The sequence below is a fragment of the Parasteatoda tepidariorum genome, chromosome 5 (genome assembly GCF_043381705.1).
Source record: "Parasteatoda tepidariorum isolate YZ-2023 chromosome 5, CAS_Ptep_4.0, whole genome shotgun sequence".
NCBI lineage: Eukaryota > Metazoa > Arthropoda > Arachnida > Araneae > Theridiidae > Parasteatoda > Parasteatoda tepidariorum.
The window spans coordinates 46100765-46124834 of NC_092208.1; the positions used below are offsets into that span (position 1 = coordinate 46100765).

Consider the following 24070-nt stretch of genomic DNA (forward strand, 5'->3'; position numbering starts at 1 on the left):
TTTTTGCACATAATTATAAAAATTGTTTATCCAAACATAATTCAATGCAAAATATAACTTTTACAAAACGTTTTTTATTCTCTCATAATAGTCGAAAAAGTACAAAATTTTTTTATATCGTTTTAAATGGAAAAATACAAAATTTGAACGAAATCGGTCGAATAGTTACTGAGAATTTGGGAGTCAGAAATCCGAATATATCGAAAGAAAGGTATGTTTTTGTGTCTGATTTCTTAGCGTAAAAAGATCGTCCCCACGAATTAATTAGCATATTTGAGGTCACCCCCTCGAACCATTCAGATTGAGTCGTAGAACATAAAGATCCTATTATTATAAAAGTTATTTTGGGTGGTTCGTTTATATTTTTTTGCGCACTGTACATATAATAATTTTAGTTGGAAATGTTAAGTACTTCAGATATAATATTGTTTTTAATTGGGCGGTAACAAAGCAATTTTCAATGTTTCCAGCTATGTCCTCCGAGGATGTGATTCGTTTGAGTTAGACAACATGTTCACCCTCGCTTGAATATTGTAATTTTTAATGTGAATATTCATTTTTTTACAAGGAACATAAAAACACGGAGGTGATTACAAAGCATTCAAAAATACGTATATATTAAAGTAAATGATTATCTGAAAGTTATGTTTTCCGATATAATATTATGTATTCCCCTGTCGCTTGTTTACTTACTTTACTCATTTAATGGCTATCTATATTATCAAACTTACGTATTTAAATTTTATTCATAACAAATAAATTACGTGACAAGTAAATATTGTTACTGTGTATCTTAATAATAACAGGTCAATGTCATTATTCAAGTTTTATTCGGTTTTATCTGGTTTAAACTGGATATTTCGTCCTTAAAAAGATTAAAATGCATTAGTTTGAGGACGAAAAAAAACAAATATATTTCCTCCTACTGATTTATTGTTAAGTTTTTCGCCGTTGTATTTTTGTTTTATATGTCTGCTGAATTTAAAGTTTTGATAGAACGTAAACAAACAGTTTTGTTAGTTTTATCTTTTTTGAAGTTATTAATTATTCTTGTACAAAACGGTGTTTTGAGGAACAGCTGTTTTCTTGTTCCTGGCGGTTGAAATCCTGTCACATTTGGCGCATTGTTTATGTAATGATTCATGGTCACATGACAGCCGATTCTATATTTTTTTTTAATAACTCAGTCACGGGGTTAATATTTTCGCATCACCGACGTGGAACGTGATCGAAAAAAAGAACATTTTCCCCAAGGTTGGAAGTGAATTAAAATTCTTAGTATTCGTCAATTTCTTCTTTTTTGACAAGCGAGAGGAATTGGCTATCTTTATTTTTTATTTTGTTCGAATTGCAGAAAACTATTTTTAAATGTTTATTTACAGCTAGACTGCGTCGTCTGCTTTTATGACTGCATTCTTATATACAAATTTAATCAGTTGAGGTATCATAAGACGTTTATTGAACTCAAATGGTACGATAAAATTCCTTCGAAAAAATGGATTCGATTTTAAAATATCAAAATATGTTTACTTTAATATATTATTCAAATAACTGGGTTTTTTTTCAATTCTTTTTTATTAATTTGTGAAGCAGGACATATTAAATAAACGTTAGTGGCAACAGCATTTTTCAATTAATATCGAAATAATAAATTTTCGGTACCACTCTTTTTGCGGAGGCCGTAAAAATCTAATACCACAGTATCTATTACTAAAATACCAGTATTATCTATTAACATAATTAATTAAGCTTCACTCATCAATAGTTAAATTTTTACAGTCCTTGTAAGCGGTGTAGTACTATTTTTAGCATACCTAAATTGTGGCGTTTTAATTCAAAATCAGATCGAAACGTTTCAAGTATGTTATTTTAAACAGGGAACAGAAAAAAAACATTTACCCGGGCATTGAAAATATCCGAAAGCAGCATTTTCTTGAAGAATTTTCCAAATAGTCACACTACTTGGAAACATTTAACAATAAAAATAAGCACAACAGGTCTCCAAATACTCGAGGTACCACAGTGATTTTACCAAGCCCTCATTTTTAGCCCCCGGCAGACTAATTTACGTTTAATACCATTTAAATCAGCTTACTTAAAATTTATGTAATTGACGTTTAGTTCAATATAGCTGATTCCAGGTTGCTTTTCATAAAGTTAAATTCAATTGAAAAAGTGAACATGTTAAAAATGTTTATTTTAAGACATCTATGTTTTCTATGTTTCCTGAAAAAAATCGAAAGAATTTAAATTAAAATCTTTGTTAAAAACTTAAAGCGAAAAACTATTAAAGATGCTCCCTCAAGGATATGTAAGCACTTGTTTTGGTTACTTATAATTCATTTTTTTGCAATAAGGTTTTCATTTTATAACTTTTCATCGACCGGAAAATACTCACTGGCTACTTATTAAATTCGGTTCTATGTTGAACCATTACATTATGTTGAACCATAATGAGGTGCAAATTTGTGGCAATTTTTATAAGGTGTTAAACCATATTTCGGTTTAACTTGAACCAAGCTTTCGTATGATTAAGTTTAAGTAAGAAGTACAAGTTCAACAAGTATAAAGCACATAAATTATAACAAAATGTATAATAGTTTGCAGATTGTTAAAAATTTATATGCTGTATATTTACGAGTACTACTCTGCTTTAATACGATTTTTCTTTTAGAGATATAGCAAATATTACAGAGCGCAAATTTTAGCAATAAGTCGGATCGTTTGCAAATTGTCAAAATTGATATACTGTATATTTGTCAGCATTATTCTGCTTTTGTATTATTTTACTTTTAATATACGAAACGTAAATTTTAACAATAAGTACGATAGTTTACAAATTGTTAAAATTTACGCTCTGTATATTCTGCTGTTATATTTTTCTTTTAGAGGTACAGCAAATGTACAGAAAATAAATTTTTGACATGTGTGATAGTTTGCAGACTGTTAAAATTTATTTGCTGTATATTTGCCAGTATTGTTCTGTTTTTAATATGACTTTTCTTTTAGAAGTGCAGTAAATATACAGAACATAAATTTTAACAAGATGTACGATAGTTTGCTGATTGTTAAAATTTGCACGCTGTATATTTGTCAGCGTTTATCTGTCTTTATTTGATGTTTCATTTTCTTTTCCAGGCATACATAGCTTGCTCTTGGGGTGTTCATCATGTCGGTTTTGTCACCATCTGTTTCGGCGTCTGCGGTGCAATCATGTCTCTACTTGTGGGACCCTTGGTGAAATATATCTCTCAGATGGCCGTCCTGATTTTAGCAGCGTGTGCTAATATAGGTATTTGTGTGCTGTTATTCCTGTGGGATCCGACGCCAGAGACAACTAGCATTTACTTCATCATAGCAGGAGTTTGGGGAATGGGTGATGCCATTTGGTGGTCACAAATATCAGGTGAGATAATTGTTAATTTTGCGATATTGCATCTTTGTAACTGATATGAACTCTTTAAAATTAGTATGACATTCCTTGATAGCACTCTTTTATGTACGATAGTTACCTTGCCTCGAATAATGCTTAGGTATCCGATCAGTTAACTTGCCTCGCATAACGCTTAGGCATCCGATGGGTGGTAAGTGAAGAGGATGGGATGAAAAAACATCGAAATCAATTCTGTTTGATGAAATTTAGTGCTTTTACTCATCTCTGTTTCACCCGACAATCAATAGGAATTTAGCCGTGGTAGCTCAGGGGATAGAGCATTCTTCTCAAAATGAGGTGACACAGGTTCGAATCCCGGTGGTGGCTGGTTGAGACAAATTCTGCTCCCGGCTGGCACCGATCACAATGCTGACATAAGATATCCTCAGTGGCAGACGGATTATGGGTTAGAATCACCTTGCCGTTATGCTGACCGTGAGACGTTTCACAGTTTTTCCTTCACCATATTGTTTGGCGCAGCATGTCTTCATTTGGACCTTGTGCCACCAAACCCTACATTCAATCAATCAATTCACGGTTTTCCTCTCTCTGTAACGCAAATGCGGGTTAGTTTCATCCAAAATATTTTTCAAGAGGGGTAGTTTGTCCTAGTATTCGATCTAAGAGTTCATTTTCTTCTGAGTTGGCTTTAAAATTAAAAGGATACGCATTTGAGCATTGATAGTCGTAAACTCAGAGTCGGGTCGACTGTTCGACGCCGGTCATAAAATAAAATAAAATCAAACAGGTTTTAATGATTTCAGTCCTGCATTCATCAGCCATCAAGTTCTTTCTTTGCTCAAATATCAATTTGCGAGCTTTAATGCGCAAGCTTTTTTGACTTAAATTTTAACAAGGATTCTATAAATGCACAATAAGGCTGATTATTACAGTACCACTTGTAATTTTTTTAGACATTTTATCAATTAAATTTAAATATATGTATCCACTTGGGCTCTCAAATTAATATTTAGACGACGAAAAAAATCGGGCTAATATATAAAGGTCAACTATAGAAAAGAAAGGACTAAAGGAATTAATTATTTTTGTTTAATAATGCTGAAAATCGGTTATTAATAATTAGTGAACGTTTTGTATTGTTCATATTGTAAATAAACTCTAATTCGATTTCTTAAATCATGCTTTAGATCATCTTGAATAACGGGTAATAAGATGTTTATAACGTGTTTTGCATATAGTTGTTTAGATTAATTGTTATTTTTTTTACTACATGTTTTACAAACATTCCAAAAACTGATCGTAAATGCGATAATAATGAATTATCGTGTATAAGGAAAGATTATAACTTGCCGCATAAGTAATATCATTTAGTAAAATTTTGAAGCAATATTATTTTCAAATTAAATTTTGTTCTAGCAATTTAATTATGTATATTTTTCATGCATTTTTATTTAATAAAAACTTTAATTTAATTGATATTTCAAAAGCTGAATATTTTCTTGAATTGGGACTTAATTTTTAATCATAGAGCTTTGAAAGGATCACATTTCTTACAAGTTAGAATTAATTACTCATTAAAGGATTAGATTAGTTTTTTAAAAGCTGAAAATTTTGAGTCACTATGTATTATTAAATAACTGAAACTACACTTAAAATTTGATGATACAAATGGAAATGTCTGAGTTATTAAATTTCGACCTTGTCCTATTATATCCTGTCCTATTATAAAATGTTTGATATTGTAAATAAATGCAAAATAAGCCTTCGATTTTGAAATGCAGTAACGCAAGGTGTTAAGATGTTTAACTTTTTATAAGATAGTGATGTTCATCTTTTTGCACTTGTCTCAAATTGTCAATGAAGTTTTTCCAACGATTTTTTTTTCTTTGTTATAACACGCTTATCGTTCAATTCTACCTAGAGAAGCTTCGATTTATTTAAAAGACGCTTACAAGTTCAACTGAGTATTTTATTCTTTCTAACCTAAGTTAAAAGAACACAGAAAAATCGTACCTCGAAATTATTGGAAGTAGTTTTAAAATTCCAAATGAATGCATAGGCTGAAACATTGACTATATTTTTTCGAATGATTCCCTTTTTGCAATAACCTCTCCAAATTTCCGTTTCTTAAGCACGAAATGAAATGTTATCTATAAATCAATCTTTTTTTTTTCTCTCTTTCTTCCCTTAAAATAAAAACATAAGATTTGAAAATAGACGCGAACTATAGTTTTCTAATAGTGAAATATATAGATAAATTTCTGATGTAGAGAAATATTACAAACAAAGAGAAATTTCTTAGCTAGAATCTGGGAATAGAATTTGACTATAATTTTCTATACACATAATCACAAAAACAATCACTAATAACATGGAACGGTAATGAAATGTTATTTTTAGCAAAAGTATGAAGAAATACGTTTTTTTCCTTCCTGTTGCCAGTTCACTTTTTATTGCTCTTCGTGTTACATTTTAATAGAATCCTTTTTGAGGAATCTGTGACGAAGAATCATTCGATACATGTTTAGTGGGTTCCTTTTTGTAACAAACTTACATCAATTTATAAGTTAGCCATCTTTTAAACATTTTGCGAAAAAATTTGTTACATTATGAAGTTAAATAAAAGATTAAGGTTAGTTTAAATTTCAAAACAAAATTTTTATCAAAGAGCTACAGTACGGTAATTATCAAAAATCTCGCGACTTACATGTATATTTTAGATTCCTTTTTAACAATGATATATCACACTTAAAATCATCTATATTTAAATAAAAAAAAAAAAGACTTCATAATGAAACGAACCATTAACGAGTTTTATTTCAATAAAAGGGACATTTGATACATTAAAATAAATTTCATTATGATTTGAAATTTAAAAAGAGGTGAAATGCAATAATTAGAAACGCTTTTCAGTTTCACCGGACAAAAAAAGTTTTGTTTTGAGGCTTTAAAACCCATTACATTGGTTAATCTCGATAATGATTCGCCATATTTTTTCTTTCACTAAAATACAGAATTTTATCTCTTAATGCAATTATTTTTTTTTACTTAATATTTTATAGATAAAAAAATCTATAGTAAGTGTGGTGATTACGAAACATTCTATTATTGCATGCACAATGCGCAAATCAATAAACGGACCACCCTACGTAAATTTTGCGTCCTAAAGATCGGATCTTCACGTTCTAGGACTCAATCTTAATGGTTCAAGGCGGTAGCCTCAAATATGCTAATTAATTGATGCAGACTGTATTCTAAGTTACAAAATCAGACACAAAAACGTACTCTCTATGAATTGACACCTATTTTTCCACGATTTGGATTTTTGAATTTCAAAATATAGGGGGATAGCTGCAACCTGGGAAATATGATCCCGATAGTTTAGTCTAGAAAACTGTCTAAATTTTGGATCCTTTAATGTTAATCTTAATTTTTGCGTATTTCATCCTCTCTCGAGAATTTCATAAGCGAATTGAAAGCTTTTTGTACACAATAGTCATGCAAAACATAATACGTAATTTATATTTTGTGTGAAATTATCCAAAGATAATTTCATGCAAAATATAGATTTCAGTAAATTTTTTTTATTATTTAATTTAATAATAGTCTAAAAACTTTCGAATTGCAAAGCATTCAATTTTTTAAAGAATGCAATTTTAAATGACAAAATACAAGATTTCATTGAAATCGGTCGAATACTTTCTAAGAAATCGAATTTTAAAAGTACAAGTTTTTCAAAAGGGAGGGTCAGAAATCCGAATTCATCGAAAAATCGGTATGCTTATTCAGAGAAAGTACGTTTTTGTGTCTTGATATCATAATTTAAAATATCATCTGCCTAAATTAATTAGCATATTTGATATTCACGCACTTGTACCTTTAAGATCGAGTCCTCGTAAGTGAAAATTCAATCACCAGCTTTTTTTTATTTGCGCGTTGTACTTGTAGATATGTATGCATTTTTGTATACATTTGTATTTGATTTCATTTATTGTGTTCTTTTTTTTAATGTGTTTCTTTTTTTAATTGCAGCTCTCTACGGATTGATGTTTCCAAACGATAGAGAAGCCGCCTTTTCCAATTTATATTTCTGGAGTTTTCTTGGATTCTTCCTAAGTTACTCATACGCCAATTACCTTTCTGTTGCTGTCAAAATAAACATCCTGATGGCATTCCTACTAACAGGAATGGCCTGTTACTTGGTTGGCCAGATAAAAATTAAATGTTCTGCTCGGAAAGAGTACATTCACATCGAAAATGGTAATCAATGATATTAAACACTTTAGAATCTCAGAATGGATGCTTATCGTCATTCCTGTACATAAAAATAGAACTTGTACATAAATATACCCAGTGTGATAATGGTGGGAACGAAAATTGATTACCTATTTGTTCCCTGTATTTTGTGATTATGCTTTCAACATGGAATGCTTTAGTTTCAAAATATGCCTGTAGAATTGTTGTTTTTCTAATTTTTAAATTTTAAGAAATTTTTGTGACTGTTTTTTTTTTTAAATTTCATATTTTTCCTGGAGTGAAATTTTTTTTATTTGTATTTTTAATGTTATAGATTATCTACAAATTGTATTAAAGTAATCTTTGCAAAGCTTAATATTAGTAGGGTAAAATTATTTATTTTCAAAATATTTGCTTGATATGTTGTATTAAAAAATATTGTTTAAAAATGAGAAAAAAAAATTTAAACGTGTTTTCAGATTCTTTATCTAATTACGTTTTTAAATTAAATGTGATACATCACGTTGTAAGATTTGAGAGAATTATTCAAGAGCGTCACTTGATTATTTGTTCAAAATTTTGAGGCAAGTTTTTTATTTTTCTGATGGAAAAATGTGAAAATTAAGGTTGCCAATAATAAAGATTATCAGCCTAATATGTATTTGCCTTTAATATTGAGGTTGATAACAATGTAAGGAACATCTATGTTTACAATTGTTTAGAAGAAATACTTTAAAATAATTCCTACTCAAATTTTACACACTTTTCAAGCTGTTGCCTTATAATGATTTTTTTTATTTTAAATCCTAGGCTTTTAACTAAAGGATTTAGAAAATGATATAAAAATTTAATTTTTTTTACAATCGTATATTTAAAAGAAAAATTAGCCACTATTTTTTTCTTCTATTAATAGTTTTAGCTGTGCAAAAATTTAAGAAATTTACTTTAACTCATGTCTTATGGAAAATATGAATACATAATTTGCTTAAAAATAGGGTAAAAGCAATTTGATATTATTTAAGAATAAAATTTGAATAAAACTGGAATCAAAATATGTCATAAAAAATTTAACATGGCAGTGTATCAAATAAGGTTCAAAACTTGAATTTTTTTTGTAACGAATTAAAAACATAAAAAGTTGTAACAATTTAGATGTATTTCATGCTAACCATTTTTTAAGATTTTTTCCTACTAATTTTATGTTGATATCTGAGACAAATAATCATCAAATATATGTTCTTGAATTTTGAAAAATGTTGCAATATTTTTAATGTAAGAGTACTTTTTAAATAACTATATCCTGTATTTTTTTTACATGAAACCATTTATTGTACATGTTTCCTCAAAGTGATGAATTCATTTTCGAGAACTGCCTATTACAACTAAACTTTCATTTGTTTTAATGTTCATTGTAAATTATTTATTTGAAATTGTCTTTTGAACTGATTGTAAATGAGTACCATTTTTATTTGCGTTTTAAGTTAGGTGATTGCTTTGTATTTATCATAAAAATGTGGTGTAATTCTGTGTTGTATTGGTTGTAAGTGTATTATTTTTCATGTTTGCAAAATTGAAAATTCAGAAAAATGAAAAATTATTTTGGATAAATTAATTGCAAGATGAAAATTAAATGATGTTTTAGTTTATGTTGTTTTGAAATAGTTTAAAAAAAGCACATAGAGGGTTGTTAAAGATATTAAATATATATGTTTGTAGGTAAAATAGCATTATTTTATTTTAAAAAGCTTTTTTAAATGAATTTTAACCCAGCTTTTAACACTTTATCTAAATATTGCGTAGAAAAAATTTAAACATGTATTTCTTTTTAATACAGCTTGAATTAGATTGATTTGATTTTTTGTAGTTAAAATAATATAATAAAAGATCTTAAAAGTTTAAATTCAATATTATTGGATTTTTTAATTTTTTTATCAACTATTTAAAAAATCAGTTCTAAAATTAGTTAGGAATTTAAAATTAGTTATACTTGGCAGTAAAATTGTATGTTTCATGCTATTTTAATAAAATTTGGGAAAGAATCATAATTTATGCAGAAAAAATTCTAAAAAATAAGAATGGGAAAAAAAAGAGTTAAAGAAATACAAAGGATAATATTTTATCCTATTCATGAATTTTTATTCATTAAAAATTTATTTAGAATGGTTTGTATAATGAACTACTAAATCAATTATTTGTGACAATCATTTAAGAATGTTATCACATGTGTTATCTTGTTATAAATCAATTTTCAATAAACATTTTTTTTCCTATTCTGTAAATGATTATTTCTTATAAAAACACTGTGTTCAAAATGGTTGAACAATCACATAATTAGTTTTTAAATAATTCACATTGTTTTCTAAATTGCTTTTTTTATTAGTTGGAAAATTGCTATTTTGATTCATGTTTTTATCTTTAAAAAAATTTTGTCATCTTAAATTAATTTTGAAGCTTTTTATGTATCATTTATTTTCCAGATTTCTTTCTTTGATCCAGATTGTCTTTGTATAATTTCGAAAATTAGATGCGAAGGGAAATGTGAGGAAAAAATTTAAAATCCAAATAGTTTTTTTTAATATAATGTCGAAAAACTTGTCAAGTTGATCTCCTTTGTTTTAGATTTTATATACCCTTATTAATCTATTAAGGTCTCCATTATAAGATTTTATTTTATACCTCATAAAATTTGTGTTATAAAATAAAAAAGAGCAAAACTTTGGTAACCTGACCACCATTCTATCGTGTACGTTAATCTCTGAAATAAATCAAATTTGTCTGGGAGTGTTACAAAATGTTAACTTAAACTTTTTATAAGTTGGACAGAAATTTTTTTTTCTCCTGGAAATTTCACATGCATGTTTATTAGTATTTATCTGAATTGTTGAAATAGTATTAAACATTAACTTAAACCCTTTTATGAGTTGACCGAATAGGAAAACTTTTAAGAACTTTTCTGACAAATAAGTCTATAAGTATAACAAAAAAAAATTATAAAATGTTGGACTGGATATAATGTTAAGTTTTATTATTGCAAATGTGGTCTTTTGTACTATTAGTTTAAAAAATTATTTTCAGTAAATATCTGGCATGCATCTTAAACAAAAGATGACATTTTTTTTAATTCACTAAGTTTCTTTTTGAATTTATGAAATAAACTGTAATTCATTCTGGTTAATTAATCTCTCTTTTTTTAAAGATAGTGTTGCTAAATAAATTTTTAAAGTCACGGTAAAGAAATTTAGTTGCATTTACCTTTATTATCAGGAGATGTATGAATAATAAGCTATACATAAAAATAACATAATTTAACAAATGTTACAAAAAACAATTACTTATCCTCTTCTATTAAATGACCACTAAAGCAATGTATTTTATTTGGAGTTTATATTTTCTATTTCCCTTGATCCTGTGTATATACTGTATGCGAAATTGTACGAAATCTTTTTTTTGAACACTGAGTAGTAGAGAATAACATTATGCAATAAGATTTTAAATATTGTCAAGAAAGTTTTAGTTATATCTAAGATACTTATAATGTAATTTAGTTATACTAAAATACTTATACATTTCGCAATTGTAAAAAAATATTCACAGCTGTTCCGTCATGGATAATTGTAATATTTATTTTTACAGTCCTTCTTGACAAAAAAGTAAATGTGGACGCAACAAAAATTTGACAACAAAAAAACACTTGATGAAGGCCTATAAAAACTGAATATGTTTCTAATAATCGTCTTTCAACTCCTCTGTTTTCTTTGGCAATCAGATTTTAAATGTTTTTTCACCCGCTGTACACAATTGTGATTTGTCTTATTTGGATACGTGACGTTTTTGTTTATTTCTTCTTGTTTATATATTAAATTGAGACACCAAGTGTTTATATTTTTTTAGCATCATTTTACAGGGATATTAAATATATACTTAAAGGGTGATCATTGTAGAACACCTTGTACTTGTTAACGCTTACACTCCTGAATAACAATGGATCATTTGCTACTACTGATAGCATTCTTCCGCAAATTGGCAATATCTTCACTGTGTAGTTGCATCTTCTGGTTGTTAGCCAATAGTTCTTTTTTCATTTTTTTAAAAAAATGTTTGGTTTTTAAATGTAAGTTATGGCGTTCGATAAATTATATGCAAAGTTGAACTCTAATGCATAAAATTATGCACATGTTTTTAAATCAAAAAGTTATTTTAATTGAAACTGAAATTAGTAGATATAGAAACGTAATTTCACTGAAAAATGCCTTATTTCATATTTTTTCTTGGTAACATTAATTTTTTTTAAACGAAAAACGCTAACATTGATAAAGAGAAGATATTCTATTCAGATGCATAAAGTTAGCTATTGTATGTCAATAACTAATAAGTGAAATCAATCCTTGATTTTGAATAGTGGTATGCCAACATAATGTGTGAAATTCAATTACTTGAAAACTGTTCAGTAGCTTGACCATGACCTATCTAGCAATATTGGATATGATAACCCTCAGTTAGTACGAGAAATAAGAGTTCAGACAACATTTGATATTCAAGGTTAATCTTTATTTGATTTTGAGCAAGGATTCAGATTTGGTAAAGAGCTGATGTACGCTAAAAATTTTTTCTTCTCAATATTCATTAGTCTAGGAACGGTCTGAACCTTGTCCTAAACGTGCCGAGACTGCTCTGGTATTTGTAATAATTATAATGGAATTTACAGTGTAACAAACTGTTATGGAATGCACTGGAGAAATTGCATTCATTTTAATTAATACCTCTTTAAGAAGAAATGTTGAAAATGAGTAAGATATGAAAACAAAACTACTAGAAAGTGGTTTGACGAAACTTTTCTTTTAAAACGTGAAATTTTAAGATAATTTTTAAAAATAAACTATAACATGTTTTCGTTTATATTGAAATTATTTCGTTTACTTTAAAACTGTAAAAAATGATGCGGAGGTGCATATGTCTCCACCTTTTCTTTGAATGCGGTTAACAGCTTTATTTCCGACAATTCATGTTAAATAATTATAAAAATGAATAGAAACTTTTAATATAAGCTTGTGAGCGAGCAAAACTTATTGGCTTTGAAGTTTCCACGCATTACCTTATATTTTTCTTTTATGTAGGTAGTATTCTAAAAATTTCAACGATACTTGTTTTTGTTTTTTTATCTTCGATTAAAAAAGATTGTATTTTAACTTTTATCAAAATGAACTTGTCGAAATTTGTTTCAGTTGTTCTATCATTTATTTACAGCTTTTTTTTAAAAAAAGTTTTGAAATCTCTATAAATATTTATAAATCTTTTCTATTGCAGTCATTCATTTATATGCTTTTTAACCTTTACTGGTTTTTTTTCCTTGTAAAAGGAATTGAAAAAGTTCATGAATAGTTCTAGACTTAACAACTCACAGAATAAATGAAAACAATGCGTGCGCTTTATGATTTTGCAGGAAATGCGTCGCACGAAGAGGCATTGGAACTCATCCAAGCGTTCGATTGATAAAAATAACTATCATTTTTGAGCTTGATACTTTGATTTAATGCGGAAAGTAAAAGTAAAAGGAATGGTAGATGAAACAGCCTAGTCAGAGGTTTTTAAGAGAAGATGAAGTTGCCGAAAATGTGTTGTACATGACGGTATAAACGTTATAAAATACAAACGCTAGTTTATATATCTTATCTTGGTTTGAAGATAATTTTATTTTGTGCGGAATAAGTTTCAACTCACAGAATAAATGAAAACAATACCTGTGCTTAATGGTTTTGCAGGAAATTTGTCACACGAAGAGGCATTGGAACTCATCCAAGTGTTTATGTTCGAATGATAAAAATAACTATCATTTTTGGGCTTCATTCTTTGATTAAATGCGGAAAGCAAAAGTAAAAGGAAGGTAGATGAAACAGCTCTTAGTAAGAGGTTTTTAAGAGAAGATGAAGTTGCTCAAAATGTGTAATACGCGACGGTGTAAACGTTATAAAATTTATTTTAAGATCTTAAAATACAGACACGAGTTTATATATCTTATCTTAGTTTGAAGATAATTTTATTTTGAGCGGAATATGTTTCAACTTTTCAACAAGCAACGAAACACCTTTATTTGTATAGTATGGCAATTCTTTTAAAGAAGCGCATTACTCATTTTTTAAAGAGAAAGATTAAGCCTTGTATTCTAACGTTTATCTAAATTTATAGGAATCATTGATAAAAGTGGTTTGTACATTTGTTGCGCCATTTAACTGGATAAGTTCAAAAGAATAAGATAACATAATTTCTCAGTTGTGATTTAGATGTTTATTGTGTCAACTTGCTTCATTCTGAGAATGAAGAAATTTAATTTCTTTATTTTTTTTGTACATATATATATACTCATTAAATGTTTTTATTAGTTTCATCGGTATTTTCCTTTTAAATACTTAAAAAATTCAACAATGTCAAATTCAGTAAAGAAGGATAGTTCAAAACATTTGAGCAATTTTACAAGGGATTTTTCTGTTAACCAAGAAGAATCTCCCGTAGAAGATGATTTGCAAGAAGACATGAGCCAAAGGAGAATCCTGCGAAATTTATTCATTACTAGTTTAGGTTATTTATTCTTTTTTACTGGATATTGGTGTCTTGCAGGTTTGCAAAGTACAATGAATAGTAATGATGGCATAGGCGATGATTCACAAGCAGTCATCAATGGTGTGTCTCTACTTTCCTCACTATTCTTACCAGATTTTTTGATCGCCAAATTCGGCAGCAAGAAGGTACTGACAGCATGCACGCTGCTAGGTTGTCCTTATTTAGCCGCCAACCTGTACCTGCGATGGGACACCATGATGGTGACATCTGTACTGTACGGTCTGATGAATGGACCTTTCGTAACTGCCCAAGCTGTTCCCGTTTTGAAAAAAGCGTTAATCAAAACATTGAAGTAGTTATGGTTAGTTTCTTCGGAGTTTTTACTTCGTTTACGGAATCTACATACATTTTTGGAAATATTCTCGTTTACTATGCTTTGAAACCAAACAAAGTCAATAACACCTTTGTTAACGAATCAACAACTGATGATTGCGGATATTACTTCAAGCCTTACGATAATGACACGAATTCCAATTTGGATCCTCCTCTGGAGAGCCAAAGACTGCTTTTGGTCGGTACCTTTACCATTTTGGGAATTCTTTCGGCACTCATCCTTGGTTTGTTTTTGGATCCTTTGAAGAACGATTTGAAAGAAGGTAGTGGAGGCAAATTCATTTTGAACCAATTTCTGTCCGCTGTAAAGCATCTGAGAAATCCGCATCAAATTCTGTTAGTTCCTATTTCTATTTATGTTGGAATGGAGGGTCCATTCTATTTAAATGAAGTTACCCAGGTGAGTTAAATGGGCTTTTTTTGTTATCCAATACTTAATAGCCAGATTAGGTTTTTAAAATTGATTAAATAAATATAGTTTCAAATTATTCAGTTGCCGTTTAAAATATATGGGTTACTGTTACTGGAAATAATGTTTAAAACAAAAAATAATATCTTTCCAATTATAAAAATACTAACATAGTAATTTAACGTTACATTGAAAGCTTATGTGAGGTGCAATATCTTGAACGTTTAAAGTTTATGTGTAACTTTTAAAGTTCACAAATGCGTAAAAAGGACCCAAAACACATATTTTCTAATGTCTATTGCGCATATATAATGTCAGTGTTTCCCAAACTCATGACTGCTGTGGACCCTTTCTAAATTTTTCGTAATGCCGTGTACCACTAGTAAAAAAATGAATGTATTTTTATAAAAGTGTGTATTTTTCTTTCGTTCAAAGTTTTATAAATAAGTTTATTTGCATCAGTGAAAAGGATGATATTGTTTTTACTGTGACAACTGTTCATCATAATTCGGTTCTCTTGTGGTCAATTTTAGTCTGAGATGCGATTCCACGTCCAATAATCTATTTCTTTTTTTCGACTTAATGCCCACGAATGCTGAAAAAGCGACTTCGCATAAATATGAAGTTGGAAAAGGCAAAATATATTTCACAACTTTTTCGGCTAAGACTGGATACTTATTTTGCATTTGCAGCCAGAATGATGTTAAAGTACACTCCTCGTTTATTTTTCAAGAATCCGTCTGATGTCAATTCCAATAATTGCTCTTCTTCCGCATGCAACAATCCTTCTGGCATGGATGTTGTTAAAGTTAAAAATCACAACTGGCTGTTGGCACCACCAATTATCTATCTATATTATATAAAACGCTAATACGTATGTATCAATAAAACCGATGATATTTCTTTTCTCGCGTTGTGTCAACAGTTTTCATTTTTAATTGATAGGATTCGGCGCGCAAGAGCATGTAGTGAGCATCATATGGCTAATCTATATTATATAAAATGCTAATACGTTTTAATTGATAGGCTTCGGCGCGCAGGAGCACGTAGTGAGCATATCATATGTCTAATCGGGTGAATTCTCACCGAATTATCAAAAAAATTCTCACAAAATTATCTTCATCGAAGCCGATGCTTTACATCCGGCGTTCAGTACTATTTCATATTGTTTTACAACACGTGGGTTTAGCCCTCTGGTGGGAAAGACTTTAAAACAAAACTTACAACAGTTACTTTTCTCAACAACTGAAATTTAGAATAGTGTGATTAAGAAAAATATGTGAACTGTTTGCAATTTCAAATTAATATTGAAATGCACAGGTTTAGAATTTTCTACAGTGAAAAGTTTTCGGAACTTCAGTGTTCAAAAAAGTATACAAAAGCTAGACGTTAAGAACGTATCCAATGAGCGAGCAAAGCGAGCATCGGATTGCGAAGCAATCCGAAATGAACTGCGAAGGCAGTTCCGGGGGTTGGTGAGCACCAGCGAGCAGGGGGCGAAGCCTCCTAGTTAACTCTGTAATCTTCGAAAAATAGCCAATAGAAAAATACGCAATCGTAAATTTTAATGGCTAGCTTTGTTTTTAAATTTTCGTTTGTTGTAAGATATTTCACATAAGAACGCGTACCCCCGCTAAACTGTTCCCGTACCCCTGGGGGTACGCGTACCACACTTTGGGAAACACTGCTGTATGTAAAGTGATTTATATTTTACTTGAATTAATTCTTACTCTACGAGATTCAAATATAAAACGTGTGGCATATAGCAATGACTTTCCTCGTTTAGATGCACCAAAATACAACAAAAATATTGATTTTTAACTGTTGAAAATAATCATGTACAGACTATTGTTTTTAGGCTTTTTCACAAAGATTTTTTTAAAACGTTAGACTTTTCTATGTTTTCACGCTATAAAAATGGGTTAAAAAAATACATCATTATATTTTAGCATATTATTACCCATTCGCTGGCATTTTGTTAATAAAATGTGTTATAATTCTTCTTAAAGTATTATTTACACAAACGTGAATTGTGTTCTGAATAAGAAATGTGGTTTAAATTTACCTAATTTTATAGAGGCGACTTATCACTTTTAGAAATGCCGCATAAGGCATAAACCAACTAAAAATCAAAACTAACAGTCTTTACTTTTATTACCTTTTTCTTTCGTCAAGTGTTTTTAATCACCAATAGATTAAACCAAGTTATCAATTATAAAACAAAAGTGATCATTGCTTTTTATATTCGTCAATAACCTACAAATCGAATCGAATTTTATCTCAAATTTATTGATAAGAACATGCTCGCAGAATACATTCGAATGCATTGTTATGGAAATAAGTAACATTGTAACAAAAACACAATTATTTAAAAACAAAAGTAATGGTATTACGCTATTATTTTTTACCCTCATTTATTTTTATGAAATTTTTAAACACGAGGCAGACGCCGATTACACGAGCTCATAACAAATCAAAGAATTTAACATCTTTAAATTAAAAAAAATAGTATTAGGGTAATTTATTTCCAACTCATTTCCGTCGTATTTAAAAAGACAAGAAAGTAAAGAACCAAAAAGAAATTATAACCAAGCAATATATAAGGAAAAGCATTACAACTTTTAGATACCATTTCCAGGAAGATTCAGGTGTTCAGTGTTTAATTAAAAGATTTTTAAAATCTTCTTTGAAAAACATTACTGAAAGTGATGGTAAATGATTATATTAGCCTTGAAGTTTCTTAAAAATTTGGCACTTACATCAAGCCGTTAAGAAATTACCTCCCCTAACGAGAATTTAAGCCCTCCTATTTCTCAGCTATGTTGGATGGGTCTAATTCTTATTTCTTCATGTTTTCCAGTTGAAAACTTCTAGATTAAAGAGGAACTTGAAAACAACGATTAGGTTAAACTTATATATTTTTGGGGGTGGGGGAGAGAATTGTAGATCAAGATGAAAGGAGATGACTTCTTACTGGTTCTCGTGTATAGATTAAAGCTTCCAGACTAAGACCATTTTACATCAGTGGTGACCACGTTTTTCGCAGAGATTTTATTAAAATTCTTGTAATCATGTGCCAAAGGAAAGTTACCATGTGTGTTTGTAGTTTATATCGTTTAGAAACAAATTAATTTTGTTCTTCACTCATGTCCTTTCCATATGGTTCAACAGAAAGTGAATAAAAAGCCTATCACGTGAATAAGCAAAAATTATTCGCGGTTCATATTTTACTTATAATATAGTTTAATAATATTGATTTTCTGCATTTTCACTGTTCGACTTACTTTTTCTGATTATTCACTGATCGCTTAGGTTCCGGATGACAAAAAAGGCGACTTTTTTAACATCAAACATGCAATAAGCTATAACTTCAAAAGGTGGAGTTTCCAAACTTTTCGAAATTGAGGAAACTTAACGAGATTTAAAACTGTCTTACGGTCCTCCATTCTTATTATATTTGCCTGCGGTATAATATATTTTACACACATATATATAAGATGTTTAAGACTGAAGCAGAAACTGTGAGATAAATTAGGGAGAATATAAAAGTACTTAACGCACACTTAAAATTCACTTAAGCATTAAATTTGTTATGAAATAGTTAAGAATTAAATGCTTATTTCATTTAACAAATGTCAGTCTTTTGACCACTAGGTGTTTTCACAGATTGCGGGTTTTCCAATGTTTCTCTACTCGACTTGAGAAAGATGGCAATGCATGGCACTAGTCACAAATTTTCCAATGTTTCTCTACTCGACTTGAGAAAGATGGCAATGCAGGGCACTCGTCACGGGTTTTCCAATGTTTCTCTACTCGACTTGAGAAAGATGGCAATGCAGGGGCACTCGTCACGGGTTTTCCAATGTTTCTCTGCTCGACTTGAGGAAGATGGCAATGCATGGCACTCGTCACGGGTTTTCCAATGTTTCTCTGCTCGACTTGAGGAAGATGGCAATGCAGGGCACTCGTCACGGGTTTTCCAATGTTTCTCTGCTCGACTTGAGGAAGATGGCAATGCATGGCACTCGTCACGGGTTTTCCAATGTTTCTCTGCTCGACTTGAGGAAGATGGCAATGCATGGCACTCGTCACGGGTTTTCCAATGTTTCTCTGCTCGACTTGAGGAAGATGGCAATGCATGGCACTCGTCACGGGTTTTCCAATGTTTCTCTGCTCGACTTGAGGAAGATGGCAATGCATGGCACTCGTCACGGGTTTTCCAATGTTTCTCTGCTCGACTTGAGGAAGATGGCAATGCATGGCACTCGTCACGGGTTTTCCAATGTTTCTCTGCTCGACTTGAGGAAGATGGCAATGCATGGCACTCGTCACGGGTTTTCCAATGTTTCTCTGCTCGACTTGAGGAAGATGGCAATGCATGGCACTCGTCACGGGTTTTCCAATGTTTCTCTGCTCGACTTGAGGAAGATGGCAATGCATGGCACTCGTCACGGGTTTTCCAATGTTTCTCTGCTCGACTTGAGGAAGATGGCAATGCATGGCACTCGTCACGGGTTTTCCAATGTTTCTCTGCTCGACTTGAGGAAGATGGCAATGCATGGCACTCGTCACGGGTTTTCCAATGTTTCTCTGCTCGACTTGAGGAAGATGGCAATGCATGGCACTCGTCACGGGTTTTCCAATGTTTCTCTGCTCGACTTGAGGAAGATGGCAATGCATGGCACTCGTCACGGGTTTTCCAATGTTTCTCTGCTCGACTTGAGGAAGATGGCAATGCATGGCACTCGTCACGGGTTTTCCAATGTTTCTCTGCTCGACTTGAGGAAGATGGCAATGCATGGCACTCGTCACGGGTTTTCCAATGTTTCTCTGCTCGACTTGAGGAAGATGGCAATGCATGGCACTCGTCACGGGTTTTCCAATGTTTCTCTGCTCGACTTGAGGAAGATGGCAATGCATGGCACTCGTCACGGGTTTTCCAATGTTTCTCTGCTCGACTTGAGGAAGATGGCAATGCATGGCACTCGTCACGGGTTTTCCAATGTTTCTCTGCTCGACTTGAGGAAGATGGCAATGCATGGCACTCGTCACGGGTTTTCCAATGTTTCTCTGCTCGACTTGAGGAAGATGGCAATGCATGGCACTCGTCACGGGTTTTCCAATGTTTCTCTGCTCGACTTGAGGAAGATGGCAATGCATGGCACTCGTCACGGGTTTTCCAATGTTTCTCTGCTCGACTTGAGGAAGATGGCAATGCATGGCACTCGTCACGGGTTTTCCAATGTTTCTCTGCTCGACTTGAGGAAGATGGCAATGCATGGCACTCGTCACGGGTTTTCCAATGTTTCTCTGCTCGACTTGAGGAAGATGGCNTCTCTCTCTCTCTCTTACTTCTATATATATATATATATATATATATATATATCAATTGTCAGAATTTCTACTTGCAGAGAATAATATTCAATAGCAATCAATCAAAAATTAAAGTAGACAAAGTTTAAAGAAAAGCTGACCCAAAATTTTAATATTCAAATTACAGTGATGGAAGCATTAAACATCAGAAATACGTGTAGCTTCTGCACGCGTGAAGAGACTTTCTTAATTTATACTTATGGCAAAAATAAGCATTTAACTGCTTGAATCCATAAATCAAGTTTTTATAGATATCTGCATATTTAGAATTAGAGTCTAACAATAATGGATTCTTAAGGATCGTTGAATTTTCACCCATTGTTTCACTCTCATCAGAAAGCGATCTCCATTCAACTTCAATTTCGAACAAATCAAAGATTTTTTTTTTTAAATAAAATAAGAACACCACTTAACATTTCAGATCGAAGGACTGTCAACCCTGAAAACCTCTTTCTAAATTCTCATGTTGCATGACATAATGCCGTTCCCTAGAGGGGGAATGTGAAAATTCAGAAAACTGGAGTACAGTGAAGTGAGAAAAGCCTGTTGAGAGTAGGAAATACGTCTGAACGCATTTGCGTAGAACATTTTCTTTTTCAGGACATTTCTTTATGTTTAACAGGAATCCTAATAATTTTAAATTAAGCTGAATGAATCCCTAGTTCTCGCACGGTTTCAGGGAGGAACCAAGATCCCTTTTTGGTAAATCAGTGGTAGGAAAAACTTTTTTTTTTGTAGTTAACTGCAGCTGCTTTGTTACAAATGCAGTAAACTTTATTTTACAGTGAAACCTCCCGGAATGACCACCTATATGAAACGACCAACTCTATTTACGGCCATTACTCGGAATTTTTTTCATAGATTTTGTGTTGAAGAAAACCTTTACGAGAGACCATGAAAAACTCTTCCATCAGCGAAAGAGGAATCCTTCACTCCAAAAGCGGTAAAGGTTAATTAAGGAAACACAAAAAAATATCAATGTAAAAATTTCTAACAAAACAAATATCATAAATGGATTGAAATGTATTCAAAATATATGTGAGTGGCTCCTATTTAGAGAGCTCTTTTGGAAAACCGCTGAAAGAGATCTGCAACCACAGAGTGCGCTAAAGACGATGCTATCAATGATTTATTTTCAGATTTGAAAGTCAAATTAGAAAAAAAGTTGTTTTAAAAAAATTAAGCATCTCAAATACACAAGCATTAAAGCTAACTAATTTTTATGATATAAAATTAAATGCTGATTTAAGCGAAGAAACATAATTGTTCATTTAAAGTAGTTCTATCTTTCATAATTGGTAAATTTGTTTTTACACATAATTATATCAGTAGCGATCATTTTCATTGACTGAAGTTTGTTTATTTATCCGGTTTTCATGACGTCCATACAAGTAGCATTTTCGCACCAATAAAATGACACAAATAAAATTAAAATCGTCTTCTCAAAATCATGTCCCTTAACATTTTGAAGTCAATGGAGGTAATCCCTAAGAACAACCAACCTCCATTAACGGCCATTTTATTGTGGAACAGAAAGAGGTTGCACTATATGTAATATTTTCTTCTGTTTTACTCATGTTTTTTTCCAGGCATATATTGCATGTTTTTGGGGTGTTCACCACGTTGGTATTGTCACCCTTTTTTTCGGTGTCGGCGGCACAATCATGTCTCTATTCGTGGGACCATTGGTGAAGTACATCTCTCAGATAGCCGTGATCATTTTAGGAGCATGTCTTAATGTAGCTATCTGTTTGTTATTATTTCTATGGAAACCCTCGCCAAAGACAACTGGCATTTACTTTGTCATAGCAGGAATATGGGGAATGGGAGATGCCATTTGGTGGTCGCAAATACCAGGTGAGCGAATTCGAGAAAATGTTTGTAATGTTTAGAAAAAAGATAAGAAAATAACAGCAATCATTTTATGCCTTTGAAAAGATAAATTAAATTAATGCTTCCATTCTTACCATAAAATGTTTTTTTACCCCTGAAGTTTTAAAGTTTTCAAAATGTCTAAATATTTAAGTTGTTTTCCCGTAACGGCAGGAACTGAATTTTCGTTCTTCTCCTTGCAAGATGCCGGAAGTGTTGCTCATTTAACGTTACCCAGTGGGCACCTGTGAACCTAAGTCACGGAGGCGAGCAACATTACCCACGCCACACTATCACAAATACCCGCTTATAGAGTGGGGCACATTCACACACAACAGTTGACAACACATAGAGAGAAACGTGCATGCTTAAAGCGGGATTCGAACCCGCAGCCATTGGCTTCGCAGTCGGGCACTCTAACCGCTCGGCCACCTGACCGGCATTTAAGTTGTTACGTTCTTAATTTCAATTTTATTGACCGATTTTTGTTGAAATATCATCTTAATATATATTATAGAGAGCCAATTTGATTTTGAAAGTTTGAGCCATCCCGTTCATAAATTTTATATCTTTTTATAGGTCTTTTATATCTGATACTTCTCTGCAGCTTTTGTTACTGAAGCCGAAGCTTCCAGTTTTTACAGAGATTAACCTTGATCATAATTAAATCATTTTTGATAAAGTTATTTTTCTTTTTCTTAAATATTTGCAGTATGTAATACATACGCTAATTTCCCTTAATTGTTGACCTAAGACTGTAAAATTATAAATTAAGAGCAGTGATATCGAGAAACTGTATGTAGTATGCGCTACTGTAAAAGCCCGAAGTCTGGTAAATCCTGAGTTTTATCGATAGAACCAATGATTTACCAAAGTGGCTAATTAACTCCTACTTTTTACAGCTAAGACTTGGTAAAAGGCTGAAAAAGAATCATAGTAAAACTTTCTTCAAACATTGGTAAAAGCCGATAAAATCTAGCATTCAGCAGACTTCGGGTTTTTACCGTAACATATGTAACATATGTATTTAATATTGTTTCTTGCATTCAATAAACGGTGTATTGGTTAGTTTTATTCAATAGTTTTATGTTCTTTTTTTTAGCCCTCTACGGACTGATGTTTCCAAACGATAGAGAAGCTGGTTTTTCAAACTTATATTTCTGGAGCTTTTTTGGAGCTTTTCTAAGCTACTCTTATGCTAATTACCTTTCTATTTCTGTCAAAATAAATATCCTGATGGCTTCCCTACTGATTAGTATGGTCTGTTACCTAGTAGGCCAGTTCAAGATGAAATGTTCTGCACGGAGAGAATATATTGCAATCGAAGGTGATTAATAATAGCAAACATTTTAGAATCTCAAAGCTGATGTTTATCAACATTCTTGTACATAGAAAAAGAGCTTGTAAATAACGATACTTGGTGTGACATTAATAAAAATAAAAATCATCAAATTCCTTGTACTTATTGTAGTGTATGTTTAAAAGATGGAGCATTTAGGTTTCAAATTAGACTAATAGCATCACTTTTGAGCAGTGTATATGTTACCGAAATTATTTGTTCTACAGACTATCTAGTTTACGTGCAGATTAAGTAGACTGATTCCTTAAAGAGTCGAAAATTATTTTATTTCCTGAATTATCTAGGTAGGTAGCAAGGTAGCACATTACCTACTAGACATTCATTAAAGTGAAAATAAGATATTTTTTTAGTTCTTAAATTAACAGAATATTTTCATACTTAAAATGCTTAAATTAATGTTTTTTTTCTTCATTATTTATGGAATTGAATTTATTGAATTATTTATTTAATTTAATATTTGTTTATTTTTCGATATCGA

The 24070-nt window shown here is 31.2% G+C and overlaps 1 protein-coding gene and 1 pseudogene across 4 annotated transcripts in view; both read left to right on the forward strand.

The window, feature by feature from the left end:
* LOC107450242 (UNC93-like protein) overlaps positions 1 to 9901 on the forward strand; it is a 40768-nt gene extending 30867 nt beyond the window's left edge. For all 4 annotated transcript variants that reach the window (XM_016065998.4, XM_016065999.3, XM_016065997.4 and 1 more), the window contains exons 2-3: positions 3139 to 3406; positions 7427 to 9901. In XM_016065998.4, the coding sequence (XP_015921484.2) occupies positions 3139 to 3406; positions 7427 to 7665 (507 nt within the window). In that variant the 3' untranslated portion in view covers positions 7666 to 9901. The remainder of the gene's footprint in view (positions 1 to 3138; positions 3407 to 7426) is intronic.
* A 3086-nt stretch (positions 9902 to 12987) lies between these two features.
* Positions 12988 to 23684, forward strand: LOC107450217 (protein unc-93 homolog A-like; annotated as a pseudogene).
* The last annotated feature ends 386 nt before the right edge of the window (positions 23685 to 24070 follow it).